Raw genomic sequence first — 15,520 nt, 5'->3', positions numbered from 1 at the left:
TTATTAAAAAGGTGTGAAATAAAATAGTATAAAAAAAATAAACAAAATAAAACTCCTTACTTGTTAGAAAACGTTGGCTCCAATTTTGACCAAGCTAAGTAATAATGTAACAAATATAAAAACATAAAACATGTAATCACTAACTATTTTATTCATAGATGGTATATGTTTAAATACAGTTGCATTTCAGTTTCCTACAAACCTAAAATGGGATTTTTGTAATTTCAGTTGAGGAGCTCAAAATTCCAAGCTTAGAATTTGATACAATGAGAAGGGAGTTCTGTTCTCTTTCCCACATGAAAACAAAGGGCATATTTGCCTGTCACACATCTCTCACTCCTTCCACAGTTTCCACAGGTCTTTCTGTGTAACCGCCCATGTGCGGAGTCTTGGTTCAAAGTCTGCTAGTGTCTCATACCCAATGCACCTTTCAATTCAAACCGACTGTCCAATAAGAGTCCGGCATCTCTGCCATAGTCACAAGGGACATTTGCACAACAAAGGCCGAAAGGAGGGGGCAGGCAACTTCCCCCTTGTGCCCATTAGAGTAGATAAGACTATTGCCATTGAGAACTGAGGCGAAAACAAAATCCCTAGCAAAGGACCTCCACTCTCACTGTTGAGCAAACCAATGGGAGGGCCATTAGATGCTTGAATCTAACGTGTCTGAAATTACATCTTCTATATGAGTTGTTATTTGTTTTTTTCGTTTTATGTAGAGAAAATGAAACCACCAGGAATAATTGGGAGACAAGAGTAAACCAGAATAACATCTTTCATGTTCAGACAGCAGATTTTTAGAGTATTATATTCACTTTAAACATCTTGTTGAAATTTTAAATGGGCTTCTTAATTTAAGTTTTTACTAATAGTGGTATTCTTCAGCTCAATTTAGTTCCATGTTGTTTCAGATTCGTTCAATAATGGTCACCAATGAAAAGTTCATAATTATGAAATGAGTTCAGTTCGGCTATAAGCAGCTTTACAGACGTCAACAGTCAAGATTCAACTCAATTCAATGTTGATTCAATTCAGATGTAAAAAAAATAAGTCAGAGCTGTGAAGTTAGTGTCATTTTCCAGCTCAATTCAGTTCCATTTTTGTTCTCATCCAATCAGTAGTTCAATCGATAATATTATTGAATAATAATTGTCTTTTAAAAACTTTGTCTTCATCTTTTATATATATTTTCATCTGTTTTTTTTCCTCTTCTAGCCTCTTATCGCTGTCTCCAAGTGCCAAGGCCTTTAGGACCCCGAGAAGGAGGCACCCTGATGCACTTTGTCTTCTGAGTGTGAGGTTTCTATAGTAATGGGGATCCCTCCTCCTCATTGTCTCCATGGGGGCATCAGTAGACCCCCACTGCCGTGTCATCGTGACAAAGCACTCCCCCACCTCCCCGGGAAAGAGAAAACCGAGAGGTCTGTGGGATATGGATTTATGGGAGCAGGGAGGAGTTCAAAGGCTTTCCGGTTGTCAGGAATATAACGATGGTGTCCGCCAGTACATGTGTAGGACAGCATGAATAATGTGATGGATTATACAACACTGCAATGTGTTCGAAATGTCTGTCTTCATGTTGAGCAAACAGGGAAATATGTGAAGAGATATATTCTTCATAGGTCAAAGTAAAAGTAAGCAGAAAAACACAGAGATTTGAATCATTTCAAGTTTAATTGCTGCTTACCTTATCCATTAAGTTTAGGTCTGAGATCAGCAACATACCACATTTAGAATTAATACTTTATAAAATACTTCATACAAAATAACTTCTGAATATTAAGGAATATTTCACTTCTCTTTAGTCCATGATGTCCATTTGAAGAGTTTCTTAAGTGAAATCACCAGCATATTATTCTTCAAGACATTAGCAGCTCTCTCCCAGCGACTCTCTTCCTTCCACAGGCCTTTCCCTTTCTTCTCTGCTCTGCTCTCGGCCCTCAGAAAGCGCTTATAGAGATGCCAGTAGATCCGAGAGTGAGGGTCCAGACCCACAAAAGGAGAAGTCCTTGCCAATCCACGCCTCAAAAGTTCCTCATTCACACAGGTGTTAAAGAATGAGCCCTGAAAGAATAATGCCATGAAGTTGATTTAATGGATTTGCCCTTCCCGATTACAATCTAGATTACAATTTTAATAATTTACATTTAATATATCATTTAATTATTACATTTCTTTACCAAACTTTCATTCATTTTTCCATGATTCTTTCAGTTGCTTGTGATTACTTATATATATATATATATATATATATATATAATAAAAAAAAAGTATATATAGAAATAATAATAAAAAGAAAAGAAATAGAGCACAACTTAAAAATTCGAAGACTTTTTCAGCCTTAGAAACAACACATTTGAAATTCACTGACATTTCCAGTTTTCCATAGCCCCTTTCACACTGCCATTGATTACCCAGGATATGTGCGTGCTTTCACACACAACCCGTAAAGATCCCGTAACGACACGTGACATCAGCGCGTGACGTGTAATGTACGAGTCGTAAACGTTAGGTACGTTATATTTTCACTGAAGCAAGCAAACGATCTCAGCGTCAGCGCGGAAAGTGAGGAACTAACTGATCTCTGCTTCATTACGGTTTGCACATATTTTTCCATCGCAAACATTGATCTTCCTTCAAAACAGCCGGTAAAAGAGTCGCGCGATAACATGCGTCATCACTTCGACACGGCATTAGATCTGACTTTTGTTCACACAGCGCTCGTCCCGGGATTGAACCTCGCAATGTTACCAGGTCCCCGACCTGGGTTCAATGCCGGAATCAATCCCGGGACGTGGTTGCTTTCACACAGAAGGCGACCCGGCAATGTTCCGGCAATATGCCGGGTCTGACGTGCAGTGTGAAAGGGACTCAAGACTGTGTTCCATGACCCTTGTTTATAAGCATTTAATAGTTTAAAACTTGTATGATATTAGATCTAAAGCAGTGGCTCATAACTACAGGGCTGGGACCCATTTGGGGGCCTCAAAACGATAAAAAATATTAAATAATTAATTAAATAACATTAAATAAATCAACAACAAATCAAGATATTTCTTATTTTAACTCGTTCCTTCAACTGGATCCCAACTTTATTTATTTTTTGGTTTTTGAAGAGCCAACTGTCCTAAAAAAAAACATGTATACACAAGAATATTAAAAGTGTCAAATTTCTACACCTGGAAAAGTCATGCAAATTAATATAATCTCATTTTTCTAGTGAATATACATCTTCCTAAACTATGCCAAGCTCTAAAATAACTTACAATAAAGAAAGAAAGAAATCCTTATCTAGTAGATACAAACTACTGAAAAAAATAATTAGGTCTTTGAAAATTGGAACAAGGGAGGCATTGCATTCAGAAAGGCTAAAAACCAATGATCTAATATGTCCCCCACACATACCCCTCCCCCTTCTAAAGCATCTCATTTGTCAAGCTAACAACTTTCATGGTGGCATCTGAGCCTGTGCTAATCTGGTCCATCGCACCTACCCTGTTAACTGACACTAGGCAGTGGAGGGTCTCGTTCTGTCGGGCGATCAGTCGGAGCCACACCGTCTCAGCTGGTTTCAGCTGTTGACCAATCCAGTCCTGCCCTTCCGAGGTCAGCTCCACTCCAGCCAGACGCACATCCAGAAGGGTCACGGGCTGACCTGCTGAAGCCAGTGTCAGTTGTGATCTCCCTTTTAAACGCTGTATCAACAAGACTCTATTTCAAAGTGCTTTTACGATTTGAAAATAGTTTACGGGGTCAGTATAAAGCAGCAGGACTTCTAAAGGATTTTAAAAAAGGATCATTTTCTGTGTCTGAGTGGACCGTTATGTAAACAAGACCAGTAAGGTCACCCTGAGTATTAGTCTCTGTGGTATACAGGAGGAAGCTAGATACGTCCATATGGTATAAAAACACCAAGAGGACAAGCTTACAACCAGGCCATCTGTGAATCACAGTGACATCTCCTTATCTAATCATCAGGGAGTTGATATGTGACTGGTATGGCACATTTAGATCACATCTAAACTCATTCTGAAGGCATGGCTGGTCCATAATAGAATTACTTTGACTGCCTCTTTCCACTAACTGGTTTATAGAAATTCATCATCTTGTAGATGTGCAAATGGTAACAATTCAGGGGCAATTTAATTCAGTTCTGAAGCAACATGAGTTTTCACAGGGTTTGAAGTGTAACAACAGGACGACGGGAGAGAGAAATATTTTGTGCTTCAGTGACTTAAGTTAAAAGACCAAGAAGTGCATTAAATTGAATCCAAGTTCAAAGGCAAAGTCACTTTTTTCTACAGAAAAAAAAGAAAGAAAAAAAGAAAAACCTTCTCTACACTTACTGACACAGCAGGCGATACACAATTATACAAACCGATAAAACTGTTTCTAAGAGAAATGGGCTTTTAAAGATTGAGTCATAATGGAGACCAGCTGTTCAGATGAACACAGTGGTCCCTGAGACAGCTGTGAAATAAATGTGCAGGCCTACTGAAAAGACATTTAATTAAGGGGGTCTTCCTGAGGGACTGCAAAAGGGGGTTGTGTGGCTCCTTACGTTTAGTAAGTAGGCGACTGAGCAAAGGAACATAAATTGGAATGTGTTCCACTTCAAGCCCTTTTTCTGTGATGTTTCTAAGTCTTCCTCTGACACTGATGTTTCTCTCGATGAATCGTGCTGGAATATCAGTAGCGGAGCCAAATTTTGTAATCTGCAAAACAAGGACAGGAAAATATGATCAAGACAGTAAAACACATCAATAGTTCCAGGGCATCATAGTATATATAGTATATCTATTACCTTACAGATACCAATAAACCAGTTACGATGAATAAAATAATGTTAGCCAATCAATAAACGGGAAACAACATTCTGTCAACCTCAACCAATGGTGTGAGTCTGGGGCGTGGCTAGCTGTTTGCTCAACAGTTGTTATTGTTTACAAGCTAATATCAATCATTCACATAAAAAATAATAATAACAAAAAAAGCATATGCATTAAGATTTTATTTAAACTCACAGAGCACGTTAACATATGGACTGTCAGGAGCTGTGTGAAATAAAACCCGTGTCATCGAGTGTGTGTGGTGTATTTACCAGTCTGATGCTCCTCGCTATGATGAGAAGACCCGCGAGACCAAGGCACGTGCTGATGTTCTGTTGGGAGCACATTAAAATATGCACAACATAAGATAAAGCAGTGTAATATTTACTGCGTCTTGCACGGGCAGCTGCCATGTTTAGTAAGTAACGTTAGTCCACAAGCTCAGTTCCCTCAGTGCTTGGGAAGTCTTATATTTCTACGCCATTCAAATGAAATCAAATGACACGGAACGTTATTGTTCCAATCGGTTACTTACCCGGACAAACGTTAGGTTATCGTCAGCAAACTGTGATATTTGTGCAATCACATTTTCAGAGGGCTTGTCCTCCTCGTTCACATCTGCAGGACCCGAACCTGGCTGCATATTGTTTATAGAGGAAGAACTACAAAATGTAGCCACGCCCACTGTTCAAGGGTACCGCCTTAGGCCAAAATAGTGAAATGCGTTTTCTGTTTTATATGTGAAACACAAATGTATCCGATTTCCTTTTATTTATTTGTATAAAAGACCTTCATTTATTTTACATAGAGTTTGGGAATGTTGGTAAAAGCGTTCCTTGGAACATTTGCAAAGTAAGTATATACAAAGATCCAAAGACACTGCAGCTGTACCCTCTCCCCACTATATGACATAAAACAAAAAGTTGAACACTTAATGAAGATTACAAATATAAAGAAATTTGCATGAAGAAAAATTGACACCAGGTAACATATTTATCCATATAGTACAGTGTTTTACAGGGATAGTTTACATAGATCATTTGGATTTCCCCCACTATGGAACACAAAAGAAGATTTGTCAGGATGACGGTCTCGATCATTTACTTTCATAGAAAAAGATTATGCAAAAGTAAATGGAGACTGAGGCTGTCAGTGCATAAAGCAATAGTTCAACCCAAAAATGACAATTCTGCCATCATTTACTGAATCTCAAGTTGTTCCGAACCTGTATGAATTTCTTTTTTCTGCTAAACACAAAATAAAATATTTTGAAGAATGTTGGGAAACAAAAAGTTGCCAGCAGCCATTGACTTCATAGAATCGAGGGGAAAAAAAAAAACTTTGTTTACCAACAGTATTTAAACTGTGCCTAATGTCTCTTCTTTTGTGTTTATTAAAAGAGTCATAGTTTTAAAGAATGAAAATGAGTAACTAATAACTGAATAGTCAGTTTTGGGTCAACGATCTCTTTAAATTATCCCTAGTTATCACTGAAAACCAAATATTAGTTAAAGTGCTGGTGATCGTATAAATATCCCAGTCAACAAACATTACACTTGTAAATTCCAGGCTTTCTTCTAAAGTCTAAACGATTTATTAACAATCTGATCATTTTCTTGATGGTGGTTTTGGTAGCGCTAAGAAAATCTGGTTTCTTAAAAGGCACAGCTGGTTTCATGAATATTAAGTTCAGTTATACACATTCAAACTTCACTGGCCATAAAAACACAAAGAAAAATAAAGAAAATAGAGTCTTTTTCAATATTATTATTTTTTCCTTTTCTTGCAGGAGTTAACTAGTTAACTTTCTACCCTTTTTATTTTTCCAATTATTTGATTGTTGAAGCAATTTGGGTCTATACTGCATAAATACGTACATTCCACCTGAAGAGCTCAATTAGAATCAAGTCGCACTTTATTTTACAGTCCTGTTCCACATGTACATACTATGTTCTTATTATAGTAATTACAATAAATATGTAATAACTAGGTACTAGCCCTGAACCTCCCCCTAAACCTAACCTTACCCCATGTAGTTACCTTCTATTACCAGAACTTTCTTAGATAAATACACTGGAAGTAAACTATAAGCACATAAATGTACACATACTATAAAATAAAGTGCAACCATCAAGTCTTTCTGGAGAAAAAGCAACTACTTCTTCATTATGGCATTTATGAAATCAGAAGATCCACAGTCTTTTTGGAGAAACCTGTATGATAATTATAAAAAGCGAGGCACAAGGCACAGGAATGAACTCAAGTATTTCGAAGACAAACGCTATAAGGCAGCTGTGCAGTGAATGTCATGCCACCATGAACTTCACACATACGCTAGTGCCATCTCTACAGATTTCTATTTTGGCATAAAAGCTCTGATTCTTGGGGATAATGGAACAGATATGCTAATAATGTAACAGTACAGTACATTCTACTGTTTCATAGTTTAAAGCCGGTCTACAGGCCTGCTGTAGCATGACAAAAAGAAGTAGTTGCTCCAGAGAAGGAAAGAGAGGGCAAGGCATGAAGTAACTTTAAAAAAAGAGACAGAGTCCAGTAGAGACTATGTTATTTGACAACCCTGCAATGCCACGCAGCGGGGCTCTCTTCTTGTAACCGCTTCATTCTTTTCCCGAAGAACATCCACCAGCAGAGACCAATCAGAACACACACCAAAGACTCAACGTAGTAACCGTCCAGTGTCGTCACACACGTGCCGCCCTCTCTGACACAGAGCTGAAGAAAATAGTAGAATGGATTCAAATGATGGGCAGAGTTAAGTGTCACCAATTAGCAAATGCTTGGAAATATGATTGAATTAAACACTTACCCCTGCTTCTTCAACCGATCCGCACGTCTGCCTGGGGGCTCCCTGGCACTCTTTAAAGGTGAGAGGGTCTACCAGCCATAGAGCTAGTGTAGAGGGCCAGTCTGATCCTAGATTAGTCAGAGTGTTCAGAAGGGTCATGTAGGTGCCTCCTATCACAGGGTCACTGACCTTGGCATGAAAGGCCATGAGGGCAACATACATGCTGTATAGTGCCACCTAGTGGAGAAAGACATTTCACAATGAATAGAGGTACAGAAAACCAAAGAGTATGTTGAATTCAGTCTAAATGATCAATTCATTATTTTAATAATTTATATATTATAAAAGGGTAGTTTGCTTAGTTAATCCGTAGTTAATAAATTTTCACATTAAATATGATATGATCGTCATGATATGGTCATATGATGCTATTTCAATTTTCCTTTCTCTGTGTAGTGTTACAAACTATTGGTGCTTAAAGGAGATATGTAAAGTTGCAAAGACTAAAGTCTCAAATCCAAAGAGATATTCTTTATAAAAAGTAAAAAAAAAAAAAACGCCTCCTAAAATGGCTCGTTCTAGCACGCCCCCACATGTCTGTCACGATGTTGAAAGATTTGCATAACGCTGCCCAAATGTTCATGCAAAGAAAGAAGGCATCAATTGTATTCTCTGTATTGTTGTTTCCACACCAGCATGTTGATGAGGGACTGTGTGTTTCGTTTAAAAAAAGCGAAAGTACTTTGTCTGGCCCTCCAAAAGAGGATGATATCTAGGGCTGGGCTGACAAGCTACGCGATATCGCGTTCATTATCGAAGGCGATTCATCTGGGATAATAAACGCGATGTTGCGTAGCTTGTCCATAATCTACAGCCCTGTCTGTAAAATGCTGCTCCATTTAAAAGCAGGTGATGGCGATTTAGCGGTAATCATGGAAGCAGCTTTACTGATTAGATGCGCATGATCATATCGTTAGATATATCGCCCAGCCCTAATGATATCTGCTTCATCATGCCTAGAGCTGATCTGTGCTGGTCGCTGAGGAAATGCATCATACTTGCATCAGACGGCATCACAGTATGTTAAGGGGCGTAACATTTCCGTCACACACTTGAGGCATTCGGCCAATCACAATGCAGTGGATAGCTGGCCAATCAGAGAACACCTCGCCTTTCAGACCGATGAGCTTCGTACAAATCGACATGTTTCATAAAGGCGGGGCATAGACGAGAAACAATAATGTACAGTATGTGGAAAATAATGTGTTTTTTTACAACTTAAACAGCATAAACGCATTTCATTACATCAAATACACAAAATAATGTTCTTTTAAGCAACGTCATGTGACCCCTTTAAGTAGTCATCAAATCAATAAAAATGTAACAGTAATCTGAATTGATTATTTTAAAATCGAACAATGTAATATAGCACTTAATGTATGTGTACATACATAACTGAAAATAATCAATTAAGATTTATTGACTAATCAAATAAATAAAACAAATATATATATGTACACACAAGTAAATATAAACTAACCTGATGTACTGCATAGCTCAGCAGCACAACAGCATAGTAATACACTGGAAAGCCCTCCTCCTGCCGAACACTTGGGGTCCACCAGACCAGCACGGCGTACCCCAGACCAATCAGCAGCCTTTGAGGAACACAATCCACAGGCATCCTATTACTCTATTCAATACTCTAATGATTACATATGTGGCTGTCAATTCATGTGTACTTCACCGCTCTTAATGTCAAGACTTAGGGCATGTGTTGATTTAGTACCGTATTTTCCGGACTATAAGTCACACTTTTTTCATAGTTTGGCTGCGACTTATAGTCAGGTGCGACTTATCAAAATTAATTTGACATGAATCGAGAGTAATGAACCAAGAGAAAACATTAGCGTCTACAGCCGCGAGAGGGCGCTCTATGCTTCTCAGTGCTCCTGTAGTCTACACTGAAAACATAGAGCGCCCTCTCGTGTCTGTAGACGGTAATGCTATCTCTTGGTTCTTGGTTCTAAATAAATGCGACTTATAGTCCAGTGTGACTTATATATGTTTTTTTCCTCGTCATGACGTATTTTTGGACTGGTGCGACTTATAGTGCTAAAAATACGGTATGTACCTGAATGGGAAAGCTTTGTAGAAAACATCAAGTGGACGTGGGCCAGCTGTGTATTTACTAATAACTACAGGCAGCAAGATTTGCAGAGGCACCATGGGAACTGCCAGTAGAGCCAGCTGCTCTTTAGGAACCCCGGTTTCCACTAGCTTCAACCCAGTCACAGCATCTGCAGCAGAGAAACCGACCTGAATGTAGAGAGGAAGAGGGAAGAAATACATTGATTTGCATATAGCTATAACGTTACAACATTCAAACTAGATGAAACAGGAAGATGATGACCATAGTAAGCCTCGGCTAAATAACTTCACCTTAGCAGTCAGCAATAGGGCACAGAAGGTAAAGACAGTGGGCATTTTAATAATGCGGAGCAAAAGTTTGTAGGTCTCCATAACACTCTGCGTTTCCTCTTTAGGCTTCTTCTTAGTATGATGGTGACTGTTGGTTTCCTTTTTCAGTATAGCAACCAGAGTGGTAGATACCATGAACACAATCCCCCATAAAAACAAGAAATCTGAAGGAGAACAAAACATACTAAGTTACCCTACATATATACATATATACATATATATATATATATATATATATATATATATATATGGGTATATATGTAAATGTAGTTATTACACATACACACATATATATATATATATATATATATATATATATATATATATATATATATATATATATATATATATATACACTAAAATATAAAATGTCTTTGCCTTGTGCTCACCAAAGCTGCATTTAATTTAAAGGGGGGGGGGGGAGATTTTTTTTTTTTTTTTTAATCTATTTTTGTGAAATTAATATTATTTTTTATTATTATTTAAAAACAATGTTCAAAAATACTATATTCTAAACTTTTCAGAAACAATTACTGTGTCACATGATCATTTAGAAATCATTCCATTAGGCTGATCTGGTGCTCAAAAAATATTTCTTGTTATTATTAATGTAAAATTGTTGTGCTGCTTCATATTTTTAGAGGGTTGGGGGGTTGAGGGATTTCAGGAAAAGACTTATTTAAAATAAAAAATGTGTTGTAACAAATGTACAAAGATTTTACGGTGCCTTTTTTTATTATTGAACATAAATATTAATTTATAAAAATAAAAAATAACACTTGTTGCATATACCTGAGAGCGTTACAATGCCCCGTTCCTGAGGCTCAAACCTCAGATACTTGTTGCAGAAATCAGCAGACTCCAGAGCCAGAAACAACACATTTCCTAAGAAGTACCCAGCCGTCTGACCCACAGAGTTACAAGTGGAAGCATAACCCACATTCTCCCTGGACAGCATAGTCAAAGCCCAGCCATCGACGGCAATATCTTGCGTGGCTGCGAGGAAAGCCAGCATGAAGAAGACTGCGGTCAGTGTGATCACATCTGGCCCACTCTGTCCATCTGTCTGAAGCATTGCATCAACCGTGACTGACAGGTAAAGCATAAAAAGACCCAGCAGGTACTGAGTGGGCACCAGCCACGACTTCCTCCTGCCAAACTGCCGCAGGTACAGCGAGTCCACCAGGGGAGCCCAGAGCAGCTTTAGACTGAAGGGCCAAAAGACGAAGCTAAAATAGGCCTGGTCCTTGTAGCTAACGTTCTTACTCTGCATGATGAGAGGGATGCTCCCGGCCAAGCCTAAGGGAATGCCCTGAAGCAAATACAAAAACAATAACAGGGCCACATTGCCCAGTTCTCCTTTGATCCCACGATATGCTTTCGCTTGTCCATCAGCCCTGACTGACTGTGGTAGAAGAGCCTCTTCGTCACACTCAACCTCTAGAATGGATTCCCTTTCATCCATATCAGAGCTGGACACCACAAGCTTCCGCAGCCTCCCGTACTTCTGTGTGACACATTCAGACAGTTCCATCTCAACCTGCTGAACATCAGTCCAGATATGTCCTCAAAACACCTGTGTGTAAAAACAATTAATGAATGAATTAAACCAGCTGCACCAATGAATGAATAGCATAACATCTTATTGGAAGTAGTGTTATATTGGTATCATTGAGATAATTTCATTATTATTAGTAGTAGTAAAGTTTTAGCTTTTGTTATTATTATTATTTATAGCATTTGCATTCATTTCTTTAAGTTTCATTTCGGTTTCAGTTTATTATTTTTGTACAAAAAGTTCTTAAATAAAAAGTCTTGGCCATTAGCAGAGGTTAGGTTAAGTTAAGTTAAGTTGATGATAAATACATATATATATATAGTTTGCATTTGTTTTGTTCCAAATACTAAAAATGTTTTTTTTTTTTTTTTTTTTTTTATGGTTTACTATAACAGTATTACTATACTATTCCGTAATTAAAGACTAGATAAAATAATATAATAATAATAATGTATTCCATTTCATGGAAAGCTCTCTGACGTGAAACCAATAAACGAAACACATTAATGATTAAGAATAACTACTAGTTCTGATTCTGGTCACCTAAAGCTGAGTAAACATACAAATATCATGCAACACAATTTGATCATCGAACATACTTTGTACAAAAGAACCACATTAGAATGAGTTGGTATAGAAGCAGAAAATACACTGATACCTTGCACTTTGATGACATTCCACATGACAAGTCAAGACATCAATGAACAAAATGAAAAAGAAAATAAAAACACTGTTCCTTGACTTCAGATAAGCAGGGCCTTACTGACACATTAATATCTGTGCATAAACATATAATATTCCTAGTTTACAAGACATCGGGAAGCGCTGTTAGAAGACCTGACAGCTGAAATGAAAAGGAAGCCAGAGCGGTGCGTCTGTAAAATGTGTCCGAATGCTCCAGCTGACGTGTCTTACAGCGCCTGTTTTTAGTTCCGCGTAGTTTCCTGTAATTCACAACCCGTTTTTCTGAAGAGAATAAAAATCCTGCCCATGCAGCTTTGAAAAGTTTATGAATTTATATATTTATTGAGAGAACTTTCTTATGCTGCATTTAACTCCACAAACTGTTTCATTTTTAGTGGGTATTTCGGGGGAAGAAATGCATAGCAGAATTTCGCTAGTCAAGAAACATTTCTTATTTTTAATGTTAAAAACAGTTGTGCAGCTTAATACTTTTGTAGACACTTTGATATTTTTAAGTAAGAATTTGGTAAGAAATACCAATGATCACTGTCTTCCTCCTGGTACTTTTCAAAAATGTATTACTGGCTTAAAATGTAATGACTTTTTAAACACCAGACTAAACGAAAGTCATAAATCATAATCTAAAACACATATGACCATGGCCTGAAATAGCTATCCTGTTCACACAAGGCCACAGTTGCAGTGTGTAATTACTCAGCAGCCATAAATTAAAAAAAGAAACTGTGAGAAATACTGGAAGAAAGCAATGTGTATGTTTAACATAACAGTTGTCCTTATTTCAGTGATACACACATATATAATGTAACGTATGTGCTCATATGCTATATGACACCTGGATGTTGTACTATACTAATGTTGATCTTTAAAAACCATGTGATCCTATACAAAGCAGAGGGTTGTCTGAGCTCTTTACGTTCTTTCTTATGAGCCATTTTATGCTTTCACTGTGAAAAAGGACATCCCCCATTTCCTCTCTACAGAGATAATGAGTGACAGTATGTGCAGTGTGTGGAGCCGTGTGAAATCAGTAAAAAGATTTAAATGCACATGACTAAAAATGTTGAATAAAAGCATGTGACCAGACACATGTGAGTGTAAACTAACTCAGACTTTGTCAATTTGCAGCCAGAATTACTGCCATTTTCTGGGGACTCATTTAGGCCAGTTTTCATTTATTCAATCAATTGTTGAATTCTGTTTTCTGTGGCAAACAAGAACGCATTAATATAAAGCTAACAAAACTGACAATAATTATTTGCACTGCAGAGCTTCTGTCACAAAAACGAATTCCTGGTATGTGTAAACATGCCTGGCAATAAATCTCATTCTGATTCTGATATAGGTGTCATGTAATGCAAAAGTGCAGTCAATGTCATTAAACGGGGAGCATCTAGGCGATACAAATGGAACCTACAATGTTTGTTTTGTTCATGAACATAAAACTTAATGTAGTTTACACACTTCATGTGATTCTACAATGCATGACATGTGATTTTATTTGTAATTTTTTAGAAGTAAATCTTTCCTGTTGTGAGATGTCAGTGTAAATGAAGCTCTTTTTTATGACTAAATGCTTAATTTAAACACACATCCAATTACTTCCACTGGACAATTAAATTTTATTAATTAAATTTTAGGAAGGCCACGAGTCTGCAACACAAAAAGTTATTCTATTGCCACTGTGATGAGTCGACTAGGGTTGGGAATAAGCAAGTTTGTTATGGAAGTCTTAGGCTTAATGTTGCTTGGGCACTTTCCCATTGAGGATGGGTAACAAATTTCTATCTGGATACTTTAGATCAGTCCCGGGCACTGTGTCTCACCCGGTTGCTTGTTGACGGCAACATCATGCATCATCAGACTTCTGACTATTTACCGAATCTACTGAATCTAGCAGTGAAACATCAAACAAACTCTGCCTCTGAGCCACTTCATTTAAATAATAAAACCATACCACGCTAGTTCAGTTCTTGAATGAACGACTCTTGTGAACCAGTTCTTTTTATAAGTCAAAAGAAACTCAAGAAAAAACTCACTTACTGAACTGCAAGTTATTACTGTGTTTTGTTGAATGGATAGTCTTTGGACAGTTCACACAAAAATGAAAATCCTGTGCAAAACACAAAATTAAATATTTGAATTATGTTGGTTATCAAACAGTATTTCTTACCATTGACATCCAATTTATTTATGTTGGTATATATATATACATACACATATATATATATATATATATATATATACATACATATATATTTTTTTTTTAGGGGCCAAATATTTAATTTAATTTATGTCATCGATTAAAAAAAGTATTTGTGCAGAAATCTTTCTCAACAGAACCTGCAATAACTGTAACCTATAAATGGATTCGTCATACTGTAAGATCTGATCAAATCTGAAATGATCTCAACATAATTTATTTGGTTATTACCCCCCCCCCCCCCCCCCAAAAAAAAATAATAAAATAAAATAAAAGTATATATATATATATATATATATATATATATATATATATATTTCTTATGCTAAAGTACCAAACAAATAGTTATTAGGGCTCCCATGCCCGACGTCGTCCCCCAGCCAACATAAACTTTTCTGAGTCTCAACGTCAAACTCCTCCCTATTCAGCAGTCGCATACCGCGAGCAAACAGAGGAGCGGACTCGGAGCTGCTTTAGTAAGCGTCCAGCAGGCAAGTGAGTGACACCGGCAACTATCACACGGAAGAGAGAGGTGCTGCTGAACACGCTTACCACACAAACACGGCAAGACAGGACTGTCCGCTTCACATCACACGTACATGGCGCTGTGCAACGGGGAGAGCAAGGTCAGTAAAGCCGACCTAAGCATGTACAGAACCCAAACTGCTCTACCCGTCCTTGGGCTTATCACTGGTACTCGCCACTGGTATCGTTACTCCCGTACAAACGAGGCCCTGTCTGCGCAGGGAAACTTAGTGCGAGCTGTTGCTGTCCGTTTTATCTTTATTAAGGGATATTTGGTAATGTGGTGAATTTTTATTGTCGTCCCATGCCTACAGCACTCCACTTGGATGATGTCGTGGTATGAGATCCATGTTCGCCCCGGGCGAAGCTCAGAGGCTCACCCGCGCGCAGCCCTGAGAAGCTTGCGCGTTCAG

At 37.7% G+C, this 15,520-nt stretch overlaps 3 protein-coding genes across 4 annotated transcripts in view; 1 reads left to right on the top strand and 2 right to left on the bottom strand.

Moving 5' to 3' along the window:
• Window positions 1–1,655: 1,655 nt before the first annotated feature.
• LOC127934595 (protein C3orf33) lies at window positions 1,656–5,525 on the bottom strand. Of its 2 annotated transcripts, none has more exons than XM_052532077.1 (5): window positions 5,365–5,525; window positions 5,102–5,161; window positions 4,562–4,715; window positions 3,495–3,658; window positions 1,656–2,064 (listed from the first exon to the last, which is right to left on the bottom strand). In XM_052532077.1, exons 1-5 carry the CDS (start codon window positions 5,470–5,472, stop codon window positions 1,792–1,794), a joined length of 759 nt encoding a protein of 252 aa, XP_052388037.1. In that variant the 5' UTR covers window positions 5,473–5,525; the 3' UTR covers window positions 1,656–1,791. The 2 variants fall into 2 exon arrangements, with proteins under 2 accessions (XP_052388037.1, XP_052388038.1); XM_052532078.1 differs by having other exon boundaries at window positions 3,495–3,655.
• Window positions 5,526–5,585: 60 nt separating this feature from the next.
• Window positions 5,586–12,570, bottom strand: LOC127934594 (acetyl-coenzyme A transporter 1). Its single transcript, XM_052532076.1, has 7 exons — window positions 12,336–12,570; window positions 10,912–11,695; window positions 10,081–10,283; window positions 9,773–9,957; window positions 9,179–9,296; window positions 7,660–7,875; window positions 5,586–7,565 (listed from the first exon to the last, which is right to left on the bottom strand). Exons 2-7 carry the CDS (start codon window positions 11,651–11,653, stop codon window positions 7,398–7,400), a joined length of 1,632 nt encoding a protein of 543 aa, XP_052388036.1. The 5' UTR covers window positions 11,654–11,695; window positions 12,336–12,570; the 3' UTR covers window positions 5,586–7,397.
• A 2,428-nt stretch (window positions 12,571–14,998) lies between these two features.
• LOC127934355 (GMP synthase [glutamine-hydrolyzing]-like) overlaps window positions 14,999–15,520 on the top strand; it is a 28,010-nt gene continuing 27,488 nt past the window's right edge. Inside the window, exon 1 of the mRNA XM_052531680.1 lies at window positions 14,999–15,208. Coding sequence (XP_052387640.1) covers window positions 15,182–15,208 — 27 coding nt within the window. The 5' untranslated portion in view covers window positions 14,999–15,181. The remainder of the gene's footprint in view (window positions 15,209–15,520) is intronic.

The sequence above is a fragment of the Carassius gibelio genome, chromosome A18 (genome assembly GCF_023724105.1).
Source record: "Carassius gibelio isolate Cgi1373 ecotype wild population from Czech Republic chromosome A18, carGib1.2-hapl.c, whole genome shotgun sequence".
NCBI lineage: Eukaryota > Metazoa > Chordata > Actinopteri > Cypriniformes > Cyprinidae > Carassius > Carassius gibelio.
This window is presented reverse-complemented; position numbering and strand designations above follow the sequence as displayed.